Source organism: Thamnophis elegans, chromosome 11 (assembly GCF_009769535.1).
Source record: "Thamnophis elegans isolate rThaEle1 chromosome 11, rThaEle1.pri, whole genome shotgun sequence".
NCBI classification, from domain to species: domain Eukaryota; kingdom Metazoa; phylum Chordata; class Lepidosauria; order Squamata; family Colubridae; genus Thamnophis; species Thamnophis elegans.
In genome coordinates this window covers 19614688-19641343 of record NC_045551.1, presented here as the reverse complement: position 1 = coordinate 19641343, position 26656 = coordinate 19614688, and the positions used below count along the sequence as shown (strand labels likewise).

At 42.1% G+C, this 26656-nt stretch overlaps 1 protein-coding gene across 5 annotated transcripts in view; it reads right to left on the bottom strand.

Moving 5' to 3' along the window:
* The window catches only part of SH3KBP1 (SH3 domain containing kinase binding protein 1), a 206266-nt gene that overhangs the window by 23840 nt on the left and 155770 nt on the right, over nucleotides 1-26656 (bottom strand). For all 5 annotated transcript variants that reach the window (XM_032226591.1, XM_032226592.1, XM_032226594.1 and 2 more), the window contains 5 exons: nucleotides 24892-24993; nucleotides 24186-24234; nucleotides 22607-22687; nucleotides 21739-21901; nucleotides 13609-13694 (listed from right to left, as the gene is read on the bottom strand). In XM_032226591.1, the coding sequence (XP_032082482.1) occupies nucleotides 13609-13694; nucleotides 21739-21901; nucleotides 22607-22687; nucleotides 24186-24234; nucleotides 24892-24993 (481 nt within the window). The remainder of the gene's footprint in view (nucleotides 1-13608; nucleotides 13695-21738; nucleotides 21902-22606; nucleotides 22688-24185; nucleotides 24235-24891; nucleotides 24994-26656) is intronic.

Sequence of the window (26656 nt, the reverse complement as noted above, 5' to 3'; positions counted from 1 at the left end):
CTGACACTCCATAGTCCAGTTCAAAGGTTTTCTAGGTTTGGGCTTTGCCCCTCCTTTTGACTTTAGGAGGTTAGTGATTGGTAGAGCGATCTTAGCAAAAGAGGGAATAAATTGATGATAGAAGTTAGCAAACCCCCCAAAAGCTCTGTAACTGCTTATGTGTGCGTGAGGCTTCCCATTCGGTGACAGCTTTAACCTTTGCCGGGTCCATCTCTATCCCTTTGTGGGAGATTCGATACCCCAGGTAATCCACCCTCTCCTGAGGAAATTCGCACTTGGATAATTTGGCATATAGTTCTGCTGCACGTAGTTTCTTGAGAACTGTGCGAACAAGCTTCACGTGTTCTTCACCTGTTTCCGTGTAAATAAGGATATCGCCTAGATAGACCATTACGCCTTTGTAAAGATGGTCATGTAAAACTTCATTAATTAACTGCATGAAGACCGCTGGCACCCCCCTGGAGGCCAAACAGCATTACTCGAAATTGGAAGCAACCAAGGGGGCAATTGAATGCAGTCTTCCACTCGTCCCCCTCCTTAATTCTCACCCGATAGTATGCTTCCCGCAGGTCCAATTTAGTGAAAATCCTCCCCTTCCCTAGTTGCACCAGCATGTCCTTCATCAGTGGTAAAGGATAGAGGTTTTGAGCCGAAATGCAGTTAAGATTTTTAAAATTAACACATAAACAAAAGGAGCCATCCTTTTTCTCTCTGAATAACACTGGGGCTGCTACTTTGGGTCTCGCTGGTTCAATGAAGCCCCTTTCCAAGTTTTTATCAATGAATTTTCTCATTTCGTCCATCTCCATAGCAGTCATTGAATAAATGGGGTTTCGGGAGCTTCACCCCAGGTAGAATATCAATGGTGCAATCAGTGGCCCTGTGAGGGGGCAACTTATCAGAAGATTTTTCACTGAAAACATCTTTCAGGTCCCAATATTCCTTTGGGATTCTTTCCTCCCCCTCAATTCTTTCTTGCCCTCTGGCTGCCAGGTTGGGGCCAGCTTTATCTGGCTCTGGATCCTCCATCCTCCTCTCAGGGGGTGTGGCCGACCGAATTCGTAACCACCCATCTCTCCAGTTAATGCATGGGTTCCATTTCCGGAGCCAGGGGAGTCCTAAAATAAGGGGCCGGTCCATTCCTGGGGCTACAATAAAAGTTATCACCTCTTGGTGGGTTCCCAACCACATTTCGATGGGCTCAGTAGCAAAATGAGTAGGACTGCCTCCCACAATAGAGCCATCTAATTGGAAAATGCAATTGGGATTTTTAAAGTTTTCTGTTTCAACCCCATTTTTTCAACTACATCTGGGCTTATAATGCAACGTGAGCAACCAGAGTCTAAAAGAGGCAGAAATTTTTCTTGGGTGCCAGAAGAGGGCACTCTAAGTTCAACTGGGATAAGCATGGGCCCCGAATGGGAACTTACCCAGCTGTCTGCGTCCTCAGAGTCACTGTTGTCAGACAAACTGGGGCCTCCGCTCCCTCCTTCCTCCAGCCCAAAGAATCGAGAAATCTCCTCCTCCCCGTCAAACAGGTTCCCTTTTCTTGCTTGGAGGCTTCTCAGGCTTTTTCTCTCTCCGGGGGGGTGGAGTGGTGTGGGTCAACTTGACTCAGCAATTCACAGCACGGTGCCCCTCCTTCCCACAGCGGAAGCAGACGGAAGGCTTGGGTTTGCCTGTGAATCCTCCCCTTCCTCCTTTTTGCACCTTTGGGAGGGGGGATTTGGTGGGAGGTGGGGAATCCTCAGCTTCTCCTTCTTCCTTGTAATGAAGTCTGGCCAAATCAACCTCAACATCTGCTGCAGCCTCATACCAAGGTTCTAAGCGGTGGGGGAGTCTCCTGTTTACACAGTGCTGGTAAACTTCTTTGTTCAAGCCATCCGCGAAACGATCTAACAAGGCCTCTTCAGACCATCCTCTTGTATAAGCTGACAATTCCTGGAATTCCTGTATATACTCAGGCACAGTCCTTTTGCCCTGTCTAAGGGTCGTAAATTTAATTCTAGCCCGGCGCTCGGTGAGAGAGTCATCAAAGCGTCTTCTCAGGGCTGCCATAAACCCGTCAAAGTTTCTTAGGAGAGGGGAGTCACTATTATGTAATCCAACCATCCATTCAGTTGCCTTCTTCTCCGGAGCCATTAACACTATTCTTACTTTAGCTTCATCTGAATTCAGGTCAGGTCCATATATTTGCATATAATTCCAGACCTGGATTAAAAACAATCCCAGTTCTCTGGGCTCCCCAGCATATTTTACGGTTAAGAGTGGAACCTTAGCCATTCGGCGTCGCCTGCCCCCCTCCCCCCGCTCTCAGAATGTCTCTAGCTGCAGGGGGTGAGGTCGGTGCTGGGTCTTCTTGTGTACATTCCCCTTCGGCCCCCCCAGACTCTCTTAAACTATGCAACGGGTACCTTTTCTCTAGTTCCTCCTCAGGTCCTCTTTCCACACCACTCTCTCAAGCCTGGCATTTTCCCCACGCTTCTTCGAGAAGTTTCATGGCTTGGAACATCATGAAATCTTCCTCTTCTGATCCACGCCAATCAGCATCTGGTTTTCTGGGCCTCCTCATTGTGACTCCAGTTACTGGTTCTTCAGGTTCCTCTTTCTGTCCCACTCCCCAAGTCCACCTGGGTTGAACAGTAGGTTCCTCCACTTGCAGGTCAGCCAACATTTCTGTTAATGATGGTGCTGCAGTTGCTGCCATATCCTCCTCCTGGTCACTGCCATGGAAAGACATTGGTTTTTCCATTGAGTGCAACCCCCTCAGAAGGTATTCGCTCCGGGCTAGGTGCGAGTGAGACTCAGCTCAATGTCAGGTGCCTCTTCGTTTAATAATCAAGAAAGAAATAACTCAACTCCATGTTTCAGAATTAAGTGTACTTTTACTAATTACAAACGAGAAGCAAAACAAAGCTGAGTCTGAGTAAAAAGGCGCTAAAGCAATAGATATCATGTATGATTCAATCCCCTCCCCATGGCACCCCAGTTCATAGTCCAATAATAATTCACCCAACCGTTAGGTGGGAGATGTCTTCAAAAATCATCATCAGGTTGGAATGCTGGACAGTTGGCCTTGGTGGGAAACTCCCTTCTTCCACATGCGCAGAGAGATGGTCAGAATACTCCTAATAACAATCCTCCAGTACATAATAATTCCCCTCCCAAATACCATACCCCCCCCCTCCCTGTTTCAATGGCAGCCAAAAAGCAGCAGCGAAGCAGAGGCTGACAAATGCTTTCTTTAACCTGACCTGCACTGAAAGTGTAGGGACAGCACTGTTCCCTAGTCTTGTTCTTGAGAGTTCAGTTATTTATGCCACACACTGTTCTACCAACTCAAAGTAGGACAGCTGCATATTAACAAAGCTATGAAAAAGAGCCCTAAATGATTACTAAGATATTCTTACATTCATTTTGCTTAGGATGAATATACTGTAATCTGTAGAGATTCTCAGGCATCCAAGTCATGGTTGTCCAAAAGTCCTTTTTTAGGAGGCAACTGAACTTTCTTTTCTTTTGAAGACATTTCACTTCTCATCCAAGAAGCTTCTTCAGCTCTGACAGGATAGTGAAGTATAGAAGGATTTATATTCCTTGCAGACAACTGGTAAACTCCATCTTTTTAGAGGGTTGTTGAAGCATTTGGAGGTTTAGCGCTCTCTTCAGGGTTACCTGAGTAGTGCTCCTGGTTCCTGTAGTCTGCAATTTTTTTCCTCTGGAAATCCATTCCTACTCCCACACAATGCATTCAAAGGGTGTTCATCCCGAATTGTATAGCTAAAAGTCGGTAGAGATTCTCAGTCATGTAGGTCATGGTTGTCCCAAAGGTGCTTTTTTGGGAGTGCTTCAATGATCCTCTAAAAAGATGCAGATTATCCGCTGTCTGCAAGGAATATAAATCCTTTCAATCTCCACTATCCTGTCAGAGCTGAAGAAGCTTCTTGGATAAGAACCAAAAGCTCTTCAAAAGAAAAAACAAGAAAGTCCAGTTGCCTCCTGAAAAAGCACCTTTGGGACTATAATTTGATGTAAGACATATGGTAATAAGCATTGATGTATCTACCCTGAAATGTTTTATATTTCAATAATGTTTAAAATAATAATTTTAAAATGCATTTGTTTAAAAAGAGAAAAAGATTGTAGACTCTCATTCTAAAAATGCTCAACCAGAATTAAGACTCAAAATTATAAGTTTTAAGAATGTAATTCCAAATAACACGGCATTATTTGATATTTTTCCTGCAAAAGCCAACCAAGTAAACTTTTTAAAATACCAAAGAATAAAAGAAACATTTTTTCCCAGGAATTGGCAGAGATGAAAGTGCCTAATCTGACACTGACTTCAATTCAGTATAGCACACAAGCCAACTATAACCCTTCAAAACATTCTAAGCAGACCAAAAGAACCAGAAAAAAAAACAGGAGTCATCTGCAATAATAGTCTCCTGGTCCAAAGCCTCGTGACCTCCCCTGCCAAGTACAGCTCACCTGTGCTGGGAGGCATCTGGTGGTGTTGGCAGGTCTCCAAGGCAATGGTCGGTCAGATGTGGCACTGCCTCCTCCAGCCCAGGTGCAGCCAGAGCCAGCTGAGTGCCCTCTGCACTCAGAGAAGGAGGCGGCGCCACATCCAACTGACCGTCACCATGGAGACCCACCAGCACCACCACATGCCTCTTGGCGCAGGTGAGCCCTGCTATGCCGGGCAGGGGGGTCATGAGGCTTTGGGTCAGGAGCGAGCAAGCTGCAAGCATCGCTGCCCCACCAAGAGAAGCACTTGCCAACGTTGGGTCCATTGCCTCCGAAGGGCTCCTGGCCCAGTCTCTGGTTGTGGGGATGCCAGGTGGGACCACTTGAATGGCCATTTCTTTCCTCCCCTCCACTTGGCCTCCTGCAGCCGTCTCATGGCGTGCAAGTGGCGCGCTGCCTGGTTCACTTCTCAGCCCCTGCGCACCCCCTAGGTGAGTGGCACCATCGGGCGGGGACCAAAAACTGCCACCATCTTCACGCATGCAAGTCCAAGGGATGTGTTTATGCAAAGATGGCGGAGATGATGGTTCTTCTTGCTGGCCGATTGGAGCTGAAAAGTGTTTTGTTCTTACATTGTTGCCAAGCTCCTGGAGAGCCATGCTCATGCTAGTGATCCAGAGGGCAGTGGGAACCAGCTGCTGCCTCCTAGCTCAGGAGCCAGCTGGGGGAGAGCCAGGCAAGGGCAATGGCAATGGAGGAGTCTGGTGCTTGGAGAGGGCAAGGTATTAAAGTCTGGAAGGAGGGATGCGACAACCAGGGTGAGCAAACTAACTTCTTTATTTACAAGCAACGATGACAGCGATTCGAATGGGCGCGGTGCGCGCCAAGGTATTTATATTAACAGAACAACCAATAGGAACCCGGGACTTGGGCAGCAACTGCTGTCAAGTCCCGGTCCAATCAAAAGTAACTTTCGGCCGGCAACAGCTCCTGCTGCGTCCCGACCAATCAGGAAGCAGCAGGCTGTTGCTGGCCTTTGGGAAAGTGCTGAATGAACTATAAACTGACTGAGCCTAATTTACATGGCTCATGAATATTTAACACCCCTTCCCCCCAGCTCCGCGCATGCTCCCCGGGTGGAGCATGCGTAGTCCTGTAAATAGGTGGGGCGGCGCCGGACCCGCCCAGACCTTCGCAGTTCTACAGGAGTCGTCGGCGGAGGTGGACCTGCTTGTAGTAGCTCCTCCCTGAAGGGGGTGTAGCTCCAAGGCACGCCCTCTCGAGAAGGCCCAGAAGGCGGGCTCAACAACAATGGTAGGCTGGGACGAGGTGGCGCATCCTTAACAACAGTGTAAGGCATGGGAGGAGAGTCACTGGGGAAGGTTGGAGCAATAGGTGGGGCCTTTTCTGCGGCGGCTTGAGTAGTCTGTTGGTGTTCCCTGCACGGGGGGCTCGGGTAGGCCGGGCCTGGTGTGGCGAAGGCCCGATGATGCGTTTCTTCGGTTTGAGCTCCTGGCAATTGAGAGGCGAGGCCTGGTTCGGCGAAGGCCTCATTCGGCAACCCCGGAATTGCGGTGTTGTCTTCAGCAGAGTCCGGGTTGCCGGCCTGTGGCGGGAGGCGCCTCCTTAATTGATCCAGGTGGCGCCTCCATTGGGATCCGTCAGCCAGTCCGACCCTAAAAGAACAGGGGCCTGTCAGGGCGGTTACGGTCGCCGGAACCCATTGAGTATCCCCTGAGAAGGAACGGGCCCAGACTGAGTCCCCAAGTTTAAAAGAACGGGGAGGGAGAACCCCCAGGTTGCTCGGCTGATCCCCTGAATAGAGCGGATGAAGCCTATCCAGGGGAGTCCGCAGACGCCGGCCCATCAAGAGCTCCGCGGGGCTTCTGTTGGTGGTTGGGCAGGGAGTGGAATGCTGGCTTAGCAGGTAAGCCGCCACTCTCGCCTGCCAGTCGCCCCGGTCCATGCGGCCCAGGGCCTCCTTCGCTGAGCGGACCGCCCGCTCCGCCCGGCCATTGCTGGCCGGGTGGTACGGTGCTATGGGCGCATGCCGGATCCCTTGCTCGGCCAGGAACTCTTGAAATGTGGTGGACATAAATTGGGGCCCATTGTCCGAAACTACTAGGTCCGGCAACCCATGGGTTGCAAATAGCCTTCTCAAGGCCCGGACCGTCCTCTCGGCCGTGGTGGAGCCCATCAGGACCAGCTCCACCCAGCGGGAGTAGGCGTCCACCACAATCAAGAAATTCTGGCCGTGGAAGGGACCAGCGAAATCAATGTGGAGGCGTGACCATGGGCCTCTCGGAGCCTCCCACTCACGAGCAGGCCCGGCGGGGGGATTGGGCCTGGACTGTTGACATGGGGTGCAGCGGCCTACATAGGCCGCTATCTCTGAATCCAGCAAGGGCCACCAGACATAGCTACGGGCTAACGCCTTCATCCGCGCTATGCCTGGGTGATCCTTATGGAGCAGAGTCAGAACTTGTGGCCGAAGTGCTTCAGGGATCACTACTCGATCCCCCCAAACGAGACACCCCCCGTGGAGGGAGAGCTCCGCTTGTCTAGTTTTGAAGGGCCGGAAGCCCTCTGCCACCTTGTCTGTAGGCCATCCCCTCAAGACCCAGGAAGCGACCTGGGAGAGGATTGGATCGGCCTTAGTGTAGGCCGCGACATCCGCGGCAGAGATGGGGAGGCCGGAAGACGTGATGGTGAGGATAGAGAGGCTGGGCACAAGGGCGGTATCAGTCTCCGGCAAGGGGCAGCGGCTCAGGGCATCGGCGTGCCCTAGCTGCTTGCCCGGACGGTACTGCAGCGTATACGAGTACGCCGCAAGGAACTCCGTCCATTGTGTCATGCGGGGGGAGAGGATGGGGGGGGTCGGCTTGTCACCCGCCAGAAGCCCAAGGAGTGGCTTATGGTCAGTGACAAGAGTGAAGGGCCGACCATAGAGGTAATCGTGAAACCTCTTAATCCCGGACACTGCAGCCAGAGCCTCCTTGTCGATCTGGCTGTAATTTGGTGGGGGCATAATGGTTTTTTAGTCTTGACATCAGCTCGTCCCACCCCAGCTTGTACGCTGGCCTAGGGGCGGCCAGGGCTCTTGCAGAGGCGAACATTGTGGGTTCGCAACAGGAGAGGAAGAAGCTGCACTTCTCTTCTTCAGTCTGTGCCTGGTTCTTGGATGCTATTAAATAGCATTCAAACCTTTCCATAAATCCCTCCCAGGATTCTCCGGCAGATCCAAAGGGGGCGAACGGAGGGAGCGCAGAAGTCATCTTGGCACAGATCTCGGTGGCGAGAGAGATGGATGAAGGGGAGGGAAAAAAAATTCTTTTTTTCTTCCAAGCAGTGTTCGTTGCTGGCCTTGCGCGGCGGCAGCTAACTACCCCCTCTCTCTCTCTTTCACCCTAGCGTCGCGGAATTGCCGATCCCACCTTCGTCGCCAGTATTAAAGTCTGGAAGGAGGGACGCGACAACCAGGGTGAGCAAACTAACTTCTTTATTTACAAGCAACGATGACAGTGATTCGAATGGGCGCGGTGCGCGCCAAGGTATTTATATTAACAGAACAACCAATAGGAACCCGGGACTTGGGCAGCAACTGCTGTCAAGTCCAGGTCCAATCAAAAGTAACTTTCGGCCGGCAACAGCTCCTGCTGCGTCCCGACCAATCAGGAAGCAGCAGGCTGTTGCTGGCCTTTGGGAAAGTGCTGAATGAACTATAAACTGACTGAGCCTAATTTACATGGCTCATGAATATTTAACACAAGGTTAGCGCACTCCCAGCCGCATGCTACAGTGCGGACTCAGGGCAACAGACTCAGCTGCAACTGAGACAAGTTGAGGCTGCGGGGATCCCTCTGCATGTTGCATCCCCCTCCCAGCCTTCATCTGCACCATTTTCAGGAACCCTGCTTGCTGGGCTGCCCCGTCTCTGCCACGGCACAGAGGTGTGGGCAAAGGCTGGAAAGGGGATGCAACACACGGGGTGCTCCCCGTAGCCTCGGCTCGTCTGGGCTGCAGCTGAGTCCTCTGCCCTGAGCCGGCAGAGGCACTGCAGGACGTGGCAGAAGTGCACTAACCTTGCCCTCCTCGAGCGCTGGAGGAGCCTGTTGCCATAGCCCCTGCCCGGCTGGCCCCCAGCTGGCTCCTGAGCTAGGAGGCAATGGCCGTTTTCCCCTGCTCTCTGGATTGCCAGCATGAGTGTGGCTCTCCAGGAGCTTGGTAACAATGTGAGAACAAAGCACTTTTTGGCTTTCTATCTGCCCTGAGCCAGGAGGGGCACTGCAGGCTATGGCTGGGAGCATGCTAACCATGTCCTCCGTGCAACACGTGGGAGATCCTAGCTACAGTTTACTTATGAGCGCCATTGGCCAGGAGAGACAGGGAGAAAGACCAATGGTGCTCACAAGTAAACTGAGGCTCCTGTGAGATTGAGCCTCCCTGCTCACATCTTCACCTTAGGGCATCGCTGGCAGTCACTTCCTGAAGTCCATGCTCTTCCCGCTGCAGCTTGGCCTCCCCAATGCATGGAGGCAGAGGTGGCTGTTTCGTTTGCTGCCTGAGAGCCCCGGGTAGTGAGCAGCTGAGCGAGTAAGCCAGGATCTGCTGGCTGCCTCTAATCTGCAGTTTACATGTGAGCACGTTTACTCGTCAGCATGGTGCTCATGAGTAAACTGCAGATTAGAGGTAGTCTTTGGCAGAGGTGGTACCAACTCTGCTCTGTGGTGCTGGGGACCCTGCCAGCTTTTGGGGCTGCTGCTCGCTGTATCCTGGCCAAAGCTGCGTGGTAAAACTCCCTGGTAGTTCTGGGATGCCCCAATGTCACTGCTGCTGTTGCTGGGATGGGGACGGGCCACTACCCACTGCTGTTACCACTCCTTCCGCTGCCACTGCCCTCTCTTCCCACCGCCCTGTTCTTCCACCACCACCCTCTGCCCTCGTCCACACCGCAATGCTTATCTGTGTGTGTAGGGAGGAGGAGGCAGTGGATGCATGTGGCAAAGGCGAGGCAGGGCGAGCATCCAAATGGGCAGACCAGTTTGGGGGCATGGCCAGCCAGCCACTACCGGTTCTGCAACCCAGGCTGACATATTACTACCGGTTCGGCCGAACTGGTCTGAACTGGTAGGAACCCACCTCTGTTATAGACAGATGTAGCCATAGTTTCAGTTGGAAAAAGGTGACCATCCTAGACCAAGCCAAGTTCAAAAATGCCAAGGGTCAGAGCTGCTACAATGATGCAATGATGTAATGATGGGAATGAGTCAGCAAGGTTTTTGGCTGTTATCTCTTTAAGAGCCTGTATAATAACAAGAGGCCCTGCTGTAATTTACTGATTGTTTGATTTCTGCCTATAGTGCGTCTATGTATAGTATATATTCTTTTGTAGATAAAAAACACTATTTATTACAAACCTCTGCTTGCTGTTATTGGTCCTGGGTTGTCTCATGAAGTAAAGCTGTGCACACTCTGACATCAAGGAATTTCTAAAAGCCTGGCACTCTGATGAATCAGCCATCAATAGACATATAGACATTAACAATATGAATACGTTATGCAAAAGGGACAATCACACAGCCAAAAAAGGAACCAAAAGACCCAAGCACCTCTCCACCAGCAATTAGCACCCATATCAGCAAAGATTAACTCCAAAGTTAACATCAGACCAACAATCAAGTAAACGATACCCCAATCAAGAAATTGCCAAAGAAGCCAACAGGAAACAACCCAACCAAAGAATCTCTAAGACCACCCCCCACCAACACTGACAGGCAAGCCACCAGAATATAAAGTGACAGCAAACTGCACTCCTTACTAGCATTGTCAATATTACATAGTTTGAGTAATGAAACATCTGCAAAAAAACAAGCAACCTCAGAGAGCACCAAGGACCCTTCATGTCAACCCTGAGCTACAAATGTTCTCCTTTATTAGCACTGACTTCAAAAATTATCATTACCATGGCAGACTTAATACAACATTAAATCCAAAGAAGCATCTCCCTCTTCCCTTGTAAATACAGCATTAAAAAACATCTTTTTAAAAGCATAAAATCCTACTTTTGGAGATGTGATTGTCTATTACAATTTTCTTTTTTAAATTAAAAACAACTACCCTGTTTTCTGACTTAAAATTCAGAAAATAGGAATTAAAGGATGTTAAAACCAGTTATAGAAATAAGGACCCATTTGCAATGGTACAAAACATAGTTTAATCATTTCCACAAATGTTAATATGTAAAGTTGAAAAATTAGGCCACCATACTACCACAATTCTGAGCAGGGGCGCTGCTGGCATATAAGGTGTCCTTGTACAGAATTCTACCTAGTGTGTACACTCATCTTTTTTTTAACCTTGCAACTGGTATATCTCTCATTCAGGGCCATTGTGTGATACACACTTTTATATTCTATAAAATAAATCCATTCTTAATATCCTGCTTGGCAGGATAAAAAATAAATAAATAAAATAAATCCATTCTTAATATCCTGCTTGGCATTTGTTTAACCCATATAAAATTCATGTTCCTTTTAGAGATTAGGTCATATCTTTAATGAAAAAATGACCTTTAACATTGGCTCAGTCTGCAAGGACATCTATAATCAAACTAATTGGTAGTAAGAAAGCTGATGTTCCCACTATGGAAAATTTAAAATTATGCTTCCTGGCAATAATGCACTAACAGACAGATTGGTTCTTATTTAAGACACTCCTGCAAAAACACATAATCCTTGTAAGATCATTTTATTAGCTCTCAAAATATTGGCGATGCATGTCTGTGAACTATTGCATTTGACTAACTTGCAAACATTTTAGTTTATATTAGAAGATGGAACCACATTTTTATTAGCATAAAAATTAGGTTTTTACTGTTGCTAAGGAACAATATTATAATAAAGAAGTGCAATATTTTCAGAAGCATTGCACCGGCCAGTATGAAATGGCTTGGTTAATAAAGAATTACAACTATAACAAACAAATGGATGCCAGGAGAATGGAGCAGTAGATGCCATTCATTCTCTCTCTTGAAAAAAGACAGGACAGACAGAAGGTGCAAAACAGCCTTACCATCATCAAGTGAAGAAGAATTACCCATGATAAAGGGATGTAAATGGGGAAAGCTTGAAGAAATATGAGTGGAAAGAAAAAGAAAGGCACCACTGGAAATGTAGAGAAAAAGAAAAGAAAAAGAAAAAATTGTGAGGAGAAACAGATCTATACACACACTTAATAACAGGAATAACTGTTTTTTTTCCTTCCAAAGCTTTGCATGTATGAATCATAGATAAAAAAAAGAAAAAAGTTCCTTTGATACAACATTCACATTAAAAACAAATAATGTTTACAATCCAACTAAGACACCTTTCACTAATTGCGCTCTAATATAAATACCTGAAAGTCTTCACACCAAGAAAAATATATTAAATAAATGCATTCTTTGGGGAGTTCTAGACAATATCTATATTAATTTGACATTTAAATAAAACATTTCCATAAACAAATTAATCTCACATTTCTAGTTTGTGTACCAGAGTGAAATAATATTGCAATACTATACACAGTGCAATACTATGCTTCATTCCCCTCTGTAAGAAATGAGCTGGTAAATGAACATTTTGTTGTTTCACCATTGCTGAATTCCTGCATAAAGTTGAAATTCAGGCTGCAATGGCTCATGATATCTCTGCCAAGTAACTTACCAAGTTGGTGGTGAGAACATTTCTCACATCTTATATATTTCACCTTCATCCCCTTTGCCCTCCCTCTGTCCTCAAATCTACTCTAACATTACTCATAATTAATTGACTCTATTTTTATATTTCTTTTCTCCATTTTCAAGTGATTAACAATTTTAAATATTTCCTCTAGCGTCACAACAGATACATAATGTTTTCATTTTTATTATTGTGTACATAATTCTGTATCTCAAAAAAGGCTTTATTTTCTTTTATTATTTCTAAATCTTATCAAAATACAAAAAGACATTGACCAACTTCACAGTATAAAAAGCAATATTGTTTTAATTTTCTATTATTATTCTCATTTAGTTCTCTGACCTTCACTTATGTTATCTAAATATTGCAATTGTAATTCTGATTCAAAGACAAGAAAACCATAATGTCGCATGGTAGTATTTTATGTTCTTCAGTCTAAGCTAATGTTACAGATCTGTTGGACTTCATGAACAGCTAATATTTATAAGAAGCAAGTAATCCAGAGAATATCAATTCAAGGCTGGCTTATGGCTAATAAGAACAAATGAACCTAAACCTAAATATTTCAGTATGTATTTAGTAAGCAAAAAGCAGAATATTAAATACATATTAAAATACATAATTCTTTTGTAAATTCAATTTCTGAAATCATTCTTTTTGTTAAAAAACAGCTTATTATTTGAACAACTGCCTATTAAAGCCATATTAAAAGTATTATTCCAAAATAAAGATTAATTTCTGCCCTATTTTAATTTTAACAGTATGAGCTTCTTGAAGAAATCATATCATAAAAGTAACACAGCATGCTACCAATGTTATGTAGTAATGCTTACAATTTAGAATACAAAGATTCTCCTCTTACAAAACCATGTCTTCTGGAGCCCAGTTGTTACAGAACTGAGTGATTGAAGCAGATGATACTAGAATATTTCCATATGAAAATGACACTTGGTTTGCTAACAGATATGTGATCACAGCAGAACACCTCACTTTCCAGCCTAAGTATCTTTGTAATTTGGAACGCTTCTTAAGGACAGCAAATTTATGAAAAATGTAAAAGTAACCATTTTAATTTTCTCAAGATAGGAAATGTGTTTAAAATGCTTCACAAAGCCACCTTAATTCCTAATAACTAATAAGTTAGTTATTACAGAGCTCTACTACTTCTTTTGAACTAACAACCATTAAAGATAAATTTAAAAAAACTTTAGTTTTTTAAAATAACTTAAATAATAAAATAGTATCCAATTAAGCAAAAATTGCAAACATTTAGAATATTATGGATCACGTTATTTGTGTTTCATCAAGATATAAAAGTATACAATGATTTTATAATAAATATGTCAACTGATTACAATTCAGAAATACTCTTTTTATATAGCAACCGGATCATATATATGTAAAATTTACTTCAACTTACCGATGTCATTGCTTCTTTCAGTGGATTCCTTTTCTAAGGTGCCGGACAAAGAACAGCTCACCAAATCTACTTTTGGAATTTCATTCCTGCAGTTAGAAACAAGAGAGGTATTCATTTAAATGCTTCAATCTCATTTTTTAGCTTCGAAGAAAAAAAAGCATGCTTCTATGCCACTTCAGTGTCACCGCAAACTGTCAGAGATACCTATCTCTCATAAAGCAGCACTCTACTTGGATTAACCTTATCTTGTTTCTCCTTAACACCTGTCAAAAGAACTTATTTTAGATACACTAATATCCTAAATGATGTCTTAAATATTAGATGTGCCTTGATACTAAAGATAACTTGTCCGTAATCTGAAAAATAATTTCAGCCTCTCTCAATCATATTACATGAAGAAAAATTAATTCTGCAAACTCAACTGTAAAATATATGAGGTGCCCAGCTGCAACAAAATGGTTAAGCACTCCCTAGGTATGTTGCTAGTTCCTTTAGTATGATTTGTATTAGCATTAAGGGTTTGAATTACTAATACACTTCTACTGACCATCTGAAATGGGAGCTTTTTGCATTGTATAAATGGGTAGAATTAAAAGGGTTACCTTTCCTTTAGACCCAATTATCTGAGGGTTTCAACTCAGAAACAGGTGGCTATATTTTTGAAAAAGAAAAAGATCATTCACATTTTATAAATTGTGCCATTTATTCCAGTGGTGGGTTGCTAACCGGTTTACTACCGGTTTGCTTGTGCTCGTACGCACAACGCTTCTGCACATGCACTGAAGCATCTGCAAAGGGACAGAAGTGTCCGGACGGGTGGGCAGAGCCTCCCGCCACAGCCACTACCGGTTCAGTTGAACCGTGCCAAACCGGCAGCAACCCACCACTGATTTATTTCTAGACCAGACTGAGCTGATGACTCTTTACTTCCCAAAACCACAAGCTCTTTAACAAAACATCCCATTTGTTGAACATTTATATTTATCTGTAGTATGTGAATACCTTGATTATTATTAGTTTCATTCTTTCTTAAAATAGTTTAGACTCATTCTAGATTATATAGTATGGAATTTTTATGTTTTCCTTCAAGTTAAAGATGCAGAATAGTCCAGTGCATCTTTTTCACTGGAAGATATGATCTTTATTTTTGAAACATGTCTTCTTTTGAAATGAATTATAGAATTTGAAAGGGATGTTGGAGATCATGTAGTCCAACTCTCTATCCCTGTGATGGTGAACCTATGGCACGCGTGCCACAGGTGGCACACGGAGCCATTTCTGAAGGCACGTGAGGCGTTGCCCTGTCAGCTCCAACGCGCATGTGCACACTGGCCACCTGATTTTCGGCCTGCAGGAGGCTTTCCTGAAGCCTGCAGAGGGCAAAAAACAGACCAACGCTCAAACTGGAAGTCCGGAGGCTTCAGTGAGGCCTGTGCACATGCACGGGAGAGTTGTGCGCGCATGCATGGGGGGAGGGCATAGCATTATGGGTGTGGGCACACACATGCACGAACCCCCTACGCTCCCCCCACTTTTGGCATGCCTCGACAAAAAGGTTAGCCATCACTGCTCTATCCCATTAGCCATGGTGGCACAGTGGTTAGAATGCAGTATTACACTTATTTTGCCTACAGCCAGGAATTTGATCCTGACCGGCCCAAGGTAGACTCTGCCTTCCATCCTTCTGAGATTGGTAAAATGAGGACCCAGATAGTTGCGGGCAAACATGCTCACATTTGTAAACCATTCAGAAAGTGCTGTAAAGCACTATGGCGTGGTATATAAGTACTATTGCTATTGGGGATTTAATATTGCAGCATTGTTGATGACCATCAACAATGGTCATCTGGCTTCTGTTTAAACTTCTCTAGCACAGTCACCATCATCACCACCCCTTGTAATGAAACAGCTCTTTTTTATTTTTTTATTTTTAAACAAACACAAACGGACATAACAAAAAAAAGAAAAACATAAAAGCATCTTCCATTACAAATTATAGAAAGTGTGTCAGTTGGTTACAAAATTTCTATGCATCCCTTCCATAGTCATCACTTACAATTTATATCAAATCACATGTTTTTAAATCAAGTATATTTATATACATTACTATTATTGTACCTCAACTTTCATTTGACTATAATTGTTTTTACATTCTTTTATATGATTTAACTTTAAAGTAAAACTATATAATGGCATTCCATTAAATCTTCCTAAAATAATCCAATGACATTACATCTTTATAACATATTCTAAATAAAAATTAGTTGTATTTAATAGCAAAACTTTTAAAACCCCTCTCATGGTCTCCATTTGTAGTTTATATAAAATTTCATTTTATCAAACAAACATACATACACACATACACACATACATACATACATGTGCATTATTCTCATTGTTAATCATTTATTTGACTATAACTATTATCACTTCATTTTATACATAATACTCTAACTAAGTTTGACCTAATTTTTATTATACGCTTTCATTACATCAACCTGTATCTTTCCAGTAATAATGCAGTCTTATGACTCTTGCCATTTGTAACATTAGTATTCTGATTACTTTCTTGGTAAGTCTTGTATGGACTTCTCTTCGCAACTTGTTGCTCATTTCGTATCTTATAAAAACTCGAGACCCTCCATCTGCTCCTTCCATCAGTTTGTCTTTGGTTATCACTGGTGCTTCTGTCAATATTTTTCTCCTTACCTCCATCAATTTCTCTCTCTTTTCTTCTTCTATACTTTGAAATCTGGGGTAGAGTTCCAGTCCATCTATCGCCCCTTTCCATATTCCGCTCTTGCCATTTCCGACCATGCTCAGTTTGCTGTCAACACCCACAATTTACTTATCTCTTTGCTCATTTTTTTCCTCAATTTTTAGAACTCTGTCCTCTGCTTTCTTCATTTGATAAACATCCTCAATTTTTCCATCAAATTTTTCTGTTCTATGTTCTATATTCTCCAATCTCTTCTCAATTGTCTCTGTTACTACTAATATTTTTTGAATTTCAAATATAATCAATTTCAATGTTAAGTTTTCTTTTTCCTCTTGTGCCATTCTTCCAACTTGTAAACACTGCTACTATAGCGTTCAAAGCTTTTTGTTAGATTTCAAGCACGTTCATTATAATATTTCAAGTCAAGGCTTTGTCTTCACTCCCATCCAGCTTCTGATAGAACTCCTGAAGAACACCTGTGTAAACAATCTGTGCTCTTCCTACTATCACTCTCAGTAAGCAAGCTGAAAAGCCAGAAAGAACAATGTTTCCAAGCTTCCAGCCTCTAAGTGGCAGTGTTACTTCTTTTCCTTCTATTGTTACAGCCCTCTTTATGTTCCTCTTTATATCTTCTTTATGTTCCAAACTTTTAAAAAAACTTAAATGGAGAGAAAAAACAGTCCAATCAAGTATTATAAAAAAAGAAAATTTTTAATCCATAGGTATAAAAAAGAAAAAAATAAGAAAAACTAATCCATTCAGTTTAAAAAGTAGGAAACACTTGCAAAAAATCCATCCATAAAAAGAAAAATTAAAAAAGATAACACACTAAGTTTATTGTAGCTTAATTTTGCCGCTTGCTCTCTTCTGTCTTCAATTTTAATTTAACTTTGATATTTTTTTGGGGGTAGTCTCTTTTCTAATAATAAAATTTCCTCACCAATTTGACATACTTTCTCTTTCTGCTTTCTTTCCGTTCCGGAGCTGTCCCAACTTCAGCAGCTTCAATGGCTGCAGTTCTATTGTTGGAAATAAGAGCTTCTCCTGGATCAATCAGGGATTTTATGGTGTCCCCGAGATCAGCAGGACGTACTCTTCTCTATCACTTTTTTAGAGGCTTTTTTAAAACAGCTAAGCAGAGTCATCCACATGGTGACTCTAGCAGCAACTATCGCAGCCTGGCTAGAGCAGCTCTCGCCTTTTTCTTTTTACATTTTCACATTTTCATCGTGGCAGACAAGAGGAGAGTTGAAATCCTCTGTGACACAGCTGGGAAAGGTATGTGGGTCGGACGGAGGGAGGGGAGAGGAATTAAAAATTATTGAGAGTTTGTTAGAGAAGAGGGGGAAGGGGAAGAGGCAGGGAGGGCAGCCTTGTTTGAGAAGAGAGGGGCAGCCCGCCAGCAGAGGCGGGTCTTTTACCCGCCTCTGCTGGTGGGCTGGCCCTTTCTTTCTTTTGCCTGCTGTGCCCCCTTCCCTTTCTCCTCTCTCCCCCACCGGGAGCCCCGTCCTGCTCCCCTCTCCCTTTCCTCGTCCTCCTCTCCCCTTTCTTCGCTGGCTGCCGCCTCACCCCCCGCCTCCTCCGTCCCCGCCGCTGTGTCAAACAGAGGCATCTCACATCTATGGCGGACATAAACGCGAGACGCCTCTGTTGGGGACAGCTGCAGGGATGCTGCTTCTCGCCGCCGCCGCGCTCCGCCGCCTCGCCCCCCACCTCCTCTGTCCCCACCGCTGTGTCCAACAAAGGTGTCTCACGTCTATGGCAGACATAAACGTGAGACACCTCTGTCGGGGACAGCTGTGGGGATGCTGTTTCTCGCCACCGCCTCGCCCCGCCTCCTCTGTCCCTGCCGCTGTGTCCAACAGAGGCATCTTGTGTCTATGGTGGATATAAACGCAAGATGCCTCTGTTGGGGACAGCTGCAGGGACGCTGCTTCTCGCCACTGTCGTGCTCCGCCGCTTCGCCCCCGTCTCCGCCACTGTGTCCAACAGAGGCGTCTCGCATCTATGGTGGACATAAATGCGAGACGTCTCTGTCGGGGACAGCTGCGGGGATGCTGCTTCTCGCCACCGCCACACTCTTGCCTCACCAACCTCACCGCACGTCACTGGATTAATCGGTCCTTCAGGAAGAAGGACAAGATTACAAACATTTTCATTATAAAGACTATTAAGTAACACTTCTGTGATCAGCTGATACTCCCTGGAGTTTCCCAAGACTTTTTATAGCTGCTGCAGTGTTGGCTACTTCTTGTTTCTTCCGGGGGAGGGGGGGATACAGGAGAGGACAATGTTGCAGTTTGATCATACAGGCTGTGAATTTAGTGCATGTGTGGTCCATCCAGCTATATTGCTTTTGCAATATAGAACATACAGAACATACAGAACATATAATAATAGAGTTAGAGGGTTAATGGCTTTTGGCAGCACACCCAGGCTTTCCATTAGCTTGAGCAGCTGCTCTTAGTTTCCCTCTCAGCGGCTGTGTTTGCTTTGGGGTTGACTTTTTTAAAAAGGGGAATGGCTGTTTTATGTTTTGTGCATTATTTTGTGCATTGTGGTGCCTGGCACTGGCCTTTTTGGGGTGTACTTCCCTAACTCTTTTAGAAAGCCTCTAGTGATGGAGCACTCACAACGTCTGAAGGCAAGCTATTCTATTGGTTAATTTCCATTGTTTCTTGTTGTGCCTTTTGGTGCTTTGGAAAATAGATTGACTCCCTCATTTTTGTAGGAGCCCCTCAAATTTCCGGACAGAACAATTAATCAGTGGAACAACTTGCCTCCAGAAGTTGTAAATGCTCCAACACTAGAGGTTTTTAAGAAGAGATTGGACCAGTGGTGGGTTGCAGGCGGTATGCCCCAGTATGGGTGTACCGGTGCTTGCCTGGAGCACCGGGTACCATTTCAGTACGGTGCTCCGGAGGGGCCCACCTGCCCACCTGCGCCCCTTACCTGTCTTTAAAGTCTTTGGTGCTTCCGCGCATGAGCATGGCGTGTAGAGCACATATGCAACACTCTGCTGAGCAGCTGGAGCATCGGGAAGGCTCATGGAGGTGTTGCTGGAAGGTAGGACACATGCGCGAGCTGCGCACATTCATGTGGAGGACGCCAGGCCCTCTGGAACCCACCATTGGATTGGACAATCATTTGTCTGAAGTGATATAGGTTTGCATTGGAAGGGGTACCCTTTGCCTGAAGCTACTTGGGGAAAAGTTGGGACCTAAAAGCGGATAAGTTAGTAAAACAATTCCATGAGAAGTTTCCCAATAAGCCAAAGGTTCCCCCTGAGGGCGGAAGAGGTGGTTAATTATGTTATGTTAACTTTTATGTTGTTCTCTTTTCAGGAAATGTTTTTCTTCTGAGGAGAGGCTGCCTGTCAGGCTTGCAATCATATTCATTTTAGGATCTGTGGCCTGCCACACTCTCTCTCTCTTTCTTTACTATGCTGTTTCATTAGTGGGGAATTGGGAGGGGGGTAGGAGTAGAATGTGTTTGTTTTCAAAATAAAAAAATCCTTTTTAGAAATCAAGGTCATTCTTTGTCTCTGCACCTCTGCATCTGACCGGAACTAGGTGGGTGGAAATGCCAGGGTGGCAGAGGAAGATTGGACCATGTGATGGACTTGTGGGTGTGGGGACAAGTTCATGAACTTTCAATTGGGTGGAAACCCAGGAAGCCTTCAGATTCGGGTTTCCACAGATGTGCCAACATGTCTGTCTTATTAAATTGGAACTTTGATTAAAGTTATGTCTTGAACTCTGATTTAATTCTGGATGATATATGGAACGCTGACACAGGGGTTTGGACTAGAAGACCTCCAAGGTCCTTCCCAACTCTGTTATTCTATTCTATTCTATTCTATTCTATTCTATTCTAAATATTGGAACAGTGCTATTTTATTGGGCTATTTTATTGAGAGTTGGACTAAGGAGAAATTTCCTAAGGATGAGACCAATCAAGTTGGCTATGCCCAATCAGTCACATTACCCATTTCCCACAGAAAACAAGGAGCCATAAAACCTCAGTAGGTGTGGCTGGCGGTGGTGGTCATGTGACTGGGTGGGAGTGACATTGAGTTGACCCCCCACTCACATGACCACCAAGCCACGTCCACAGAACTGGTAGTAAAAAATTTTGAATCCCACCACTGACTGATTTCATTTTTAAATGATACCAATATTAGCAGTAATAATAGACATACCTAATGTTCATGGAAGCAGATATATCCTATTAGTTAAACACTGTAGGTAATTTCAGAAACAATAAAGATTGTTAAAGGTATTTATATTGTATAAATTATAAAATTATTTTATTAATTAATTTTAACTGCTTTTTCTAAAGACAAGAATCTTGTAAGATTCCCCAAAAGAAACCAAGGCTATTTTTTTATTTGCTTGTTTTTTATTTATTAAATTTACCCATCTTACCTCAATGTAATTCTATGCAATTCTTTATCACAAAAAGTCTAACTGGAAACAATAAGTAATACATATAAGTCTACATTACATTGTTTAACATTTTCTATTGCATTATATATTTGATGTACTTAATGTAGTACACAATATATCCTTGGTAGCCATTAAGGCTTTCGAAACGATATTCAAATGCTGTAGTTAGAAATATCAGATTCATGCCGAAAATGATTTTCCCTGTAACACTACTAGTGAGCAAATTGGATTTTGAAGAAAGAGTATTGATGCTTTTGAACTTGGTGTTAGAGTTGAGAATAATATTGATAGCTAAGAAAAAAAATCAATGCAGAATTTTCACAAGAGCTATAATGACCAATAAAAGCATATCAAAGATTGCATTAAGATAATTTTTCTCAACTCCAATCAACCAGTGTTTTTATTTCATTTATAGTTTAATGATAAAGCTCAAACTACCATATTATGGATGTATTTTGTGAAGACTCAGCACTCTTGAGAAGGCTATAATGCGGGTGGGTGGATGGGTGGGGGAATGGAAGAAAATAAAAGGATGACTGGCAGCAAAGTGGATGGACTTAATAACATCAGTAATCAATGCACCACAAAGAAATCTAAAATGCCAAGTTAACAACAGATCATCCTGAATAAAATCTTATATGGTTATTAATTAGTTAATTAGAGAGAGCCAACTTATTGTCACTATACTAAGATATCAGGCTAGAAACCAGGAGACTGTGAGTTCTAGTACCAGCTTAGGCACAAAGCTAGTTACGTGACTTTGGGCCAGTCACTCTTTCAAAACTCTAGGGAGGAGGCAATGGCAAAACTATTTCTGAAAGGCCTTGCCAAGAAACCTGCAGGGACTAATTTAGGCAGTCACCAGGAGATAATACTGATCTGGCAATCAGAAAAATAAAAAGTTGATATCAACTTGCAAACAGAAAATCATTGTAGTTAAAAACAAATGAATAACTCAAATACCTTGTTTGAATCAGAGGCACAACTGGTCTTTCTGGTCTTCTTGGTGGCAACGTACCAGGTCTGTTCAAAGAGTTTGTTTTTGGTGGTCGAGGTTTCTTGGGTGGTATAGCAGGAACAGAAGGCTTCTGTAAATCTAATGCTTTTTGTTCTCTCTCTGGTCTTTCTTCAAATCAATTTTCAATCCAAAAGAATAAAGACATTTTTAAGCCAAATGATCATATGCAATAGCTACAATAGTCACCAAAAAGAAAAAAACCCTAGCAATTGATTTATTGTCACAGCAAGTATATTATAGCTAGCTGCCTAGAGTCATTGAGAGTTTGGCAGCATACAAGTTTAATAAATTCATTAGGACTCAATAGATGGATAAAAATGCCAAATCCAGTCTAAACATCCGGCTGTGTGATGAATTTCAGAATGGAAATAAAGTTTTTTATGGTTATATCTGGGTTCTGTTGGATCAATATCTGGAGAATCAAAAGTTTTATATTGGAATAACCTTGAATATTCTCAAGAAGCTTTATTTATATTTCATCTAACATTTGGGGCTTTCTTTTAGAGAGAGAAATAACATGAAGTTTTAAAAAAACAAAAGAGAAACTCACAGAAACATACTTAATTGCTGATGCTTCTAGCACTATTTTCCAAGTAATCATACAAGTGGAAAATTTGGGCCACAACGGAACTGGGGGCATATGTGTCACACTCACAAGTTAATTTCTACATGCTACAATATGGAATTCCCTTATTTCTGTTCCGGAAATTATATACAACAAAGATTTTTCTAAGATTTCTCTGAATGTAACTTGTCCTTTGGGTGAAAGATTAAAATATAAAGGTGGTTTTCAAACAGAAGTACAATTCTTACCTTTTTCTTCTGTTCGATGAGGAAGGCATTCTGGCCTCTCAGGAGGAACCTTTTTAATTTCATGCTTTCTATCTGTAGTAGCTATCAAAAAGCATAATGTTAAATACTTAAAAAGAAGTCAATAAAAATTATTTTTTCTGCTCTGCTAATTTAGTAGCTTTTCTCTTAAAATGTGATACACTGTTTCTCTATGGATTACACACGTAGACCTGTTTATATTTAGGAATATTTCCATTTCAATTAAACTATGTTAAATTTGGATTCATTGTGTCAGATACAGTAAATATCAAATTAAGTAGATTTCAAAATTTAAAATCACAAAAAGTGATTACCATTGCTATAGAACTTTACAGGAAAAGGATATTCACTGCTTTGGTTTGCTTATATGACAATGATCCATCACAGTAATACTTATTGGATGTCAGTTTATAAGTGAGTTCAGCAATATTTCAGAATTGCCCCAAGCTTATTTTATCTCTATTGTAGCTGATGCTCAAATGCCCATAATCACATTTATGTCTCATATTATTAATTAATTAATGTCATCTGCTCTATTGCAGGAGCAAGAGAATTAAGCTGAAAAAAGTCTTTGTAATTTCACAATTCAGATATGAAGTGTAGCATGCTAAATCAGTATTTCCTGTGCTTATTAGAATACAGAGATGCTCTTTCTAACTGCCTCCTGAAAACATCCTTCCAGACAAATTTAGTGGATTAATTCAAATGCAGAAAATAAATTGCATGCATAGATTAGCATACAGTTTGGGTGAACCTTTACTTATAATCATAATTATGCATATAAAGTAAGATTCAAAATACAGAGAATAGTATATTTACAGTTGTTTGTCTGTTGCTCTTTCCAGTGACTACACATTTTACTACATGAAACATGTTTTAGGACTTTATTTCATATTTCTTCTCTTTTATTGTTTGGGAGGAATATGAGCTAGGGTAATGATGACAGAAGCATGCTGAATTTAATTGAACATGATTTACTGGAGCTAAATAACAGAGAAGTTCCATGACAGAACTGTCCAATGGTAGAAGAAAAGAAGTAAGAAATATTACAGGTGAATTATTTAACAAAGAGAACTAATAATTAAATGTATAATTAAAATAGTGAACAGCTATATTTTCCATTTCTAGTAAGTGATAATTCTAAGTGAAAATCTTAGAATGAAATCAAGATATTTAAAATGCAAATGAACTTAATTTCAACAGAAACTCTATCAAAGCAATAGCTATCATTAAGGCGTATGTTACTTTAACTAGAAGATGGCAAATGTATCATCACCATAGAATAATTGAAACAGTCAACTATACTGTTGATATAACTATACAGTGAGCCGTCAAGCAATCGCAGGGCTATAGGAGGGGTGAAGGGGGGAAGTTGTCGGAATATAAATATATCTGGGGAGGTCCATTATAATTTTGAATGGTCACTATGTGAGGACTACCTGTAATTGAACTTTAACCATTTAACATGGTATGGTATATATACAGTAGTTGAGACCATGTTAAGAGACTCCAAATGGATTGTTGTGTATTTAAGAGCATATTTATAGACACCATAAATTACCTGATCCTTGTTTGAAAGGAGCTGAAGGAGGTGGAGGCTTTTTAGGTCTCTAAAAGTAAAAGAAAAGGAATAAATAAAAGATTATTAACAAAGAAATACTAAAGGAAGTAAAAGGAATACTTTTTTCCATTTTTGAAGGTATCCAATGAGGCTATGTATCATTAGTAAGAAAATATTAATAGTCCCCTTGGAAGTAAGCTTTGCAAGTAATATACTACATAGAGTCTGTTTTTTTCCCATTGCTATTTTAAGGCATAATGTCATTAGAATAATGTATTACCATATCCAGATATTAGAGCTCTGATTTCAGAGTTGAAATGAATTAAATGTATTGGAAATCCATTGTCTGTTCTTGTTTTTTCTCTTTTAAAACCAGACGTTTTATTTAGAATGTCCAATTTATGGAAGCTTTCACAGAATAAAGTCTTAAGAGTTCTGAGAAAACTCAATGAAAGGTGGCACCTGATAGGCATATAATGCTATAAAATATGAATATTTATCAAATATAAAAATATTTGTTATTATTTTTAGAATGCTAATATGCAGATTTTATTTTATAAAACTTTGTATAGTTTTACAGTTATTGCCATTAAATATGATTTTTTTTAAAAATTGAATGTTTTATTATGGTTTAGCTGGGTCACATTTGTAAATGATGAAAAGTTAATTTGCTTTATAATAATTTGCAATACAAAGTTGCTCCTACCTCTTTTTCAAAATCAGGAAGTAATAGTTTTACAAAGTTATCAGGGAATACTCCTCTTTTACAATTAAGTTCTCCTTCCCACCAGCCAGCATCAATGCAATCCTATGATACATAAGAGAAAAGAATATATTGAATGACAATTATTCTATTTTCTTGCGAATTGACAATAAACAGACAAGTATCTTGAAACAGTAGTTATGATACGTTTACATCACATTTCTGTAAAATTATTTTGACCTGAAAGTCATAGCACTTACTTTAGAAAGTGGAATTTTTGCCATATGCAATGTGCTGTTCTTACCAGTATATGAAATATCTTACTGCCATTCTCATTCTTCATTTTCTGAAACATTGGATTATTACAAAATAAGTAGACCCACTATTTGTCAGGGTTTCAAGTAATAAATCCATAGCAAGCAAGACTCTGAGGCATTTATCGTAGATTCCTCAAAGAATACTTTTATTTGGAAATATCATATTGGCACATATGTGGTGAAAATCGACTCTTAAGGTTTCTGCGGTTTTCACCTAGTTAAAAGAGAAAACCCCAAACTATCAGTCACATGGTCCAATCAAGGCACTGTCTAGTCATCTGGAGACCTCCCTCCTTCTTTCACAGTCCAGGAGTGAGAATGTCTTTGGTTCTCAAGAGAAAGTATTTTATTTTTGCTACACAAACCTCTCTGTCTCTAATCCCTCCTCCCTATCCCTCAGCTCCAATGTGGAAACATTGAAGTTCCAATATGGCTCAGGTCAGGTCAGCTTCAGAGTTGACACTATTACAGAATCTAGCTATATAACTCTTAATGCCACTGATCTAGTTATATAACTGATAGCTAAAGAGATTGATAATAAAATAAACTATAATAATAAAAGCTGTGTATCAGCACGTTGCACTTTCTATGAAGATTCTCAATCATCCAGGTCATGGTTGTCTCAAAGGTGCTTTTTTCAAAAGGCAACATGACTTTCTTGTTTTTTTCCTTTGAAAACTTTTTGCTTCTCATCCATGAAGTTTTTTTCAGTTATTTCAGTTATTCATGTTATTTCTCTTTTTTCAGTTCTAGCTTAAGAGTGGGGAATGGAAATATGTTGTTCTTTGTAGTCATCTGGTTGTTAGCATTCTGAAGATCAGTTGTTAATTCTCCGAGAGTCATTGAGGACACTTGAGAGCTTATCTGTATCCTCAGAGTCACCTGAATCAGTGTAAATGAGTATGGGACCATATTAAGACTGCTAATTGCAAGGATTGCAATTGTAAACAGGAGATAGGTGATGTTATATCTCTTTCCCTCCATTGAAGGAGCCGAGGTGGCGCAGTGGTTAAATGCAGCACTGCAGGCTACTTCAGCTGACTGCAGTTCTGCAGTTCGGCGGTTCAAATCTCACCGGCTCAGGGTTGACTCAGCCTTCCATCCTTCCGAGGTGGGTAAAATGAGGACCCGGATTGTTGTTGGGGGCAATACGCTGACTCTGTAAACCGCTTAGAGAGGGCTGAAAGCCCTATGAAGCGGTATATAAGTCTAACTGTTATTGCTATTGCTATTGCTATTCAATCTTAAAACAGATGACCTCTTTCAAACCACTGGTCCTCTGTCCAAAACAAGAAAGTCCAGTTGCTTTTTGAAAAAGCACCTTTGGGACAACCATGACCTAGATGACTAATCTCCATACACACTTCAAAGGAGTAAGACAAAGACAAAGACAAAGACAAAGAGAAGCAAAATGTTTTCAAAGGAAAAAAATCCAAAAAAGTCCAGTTGCA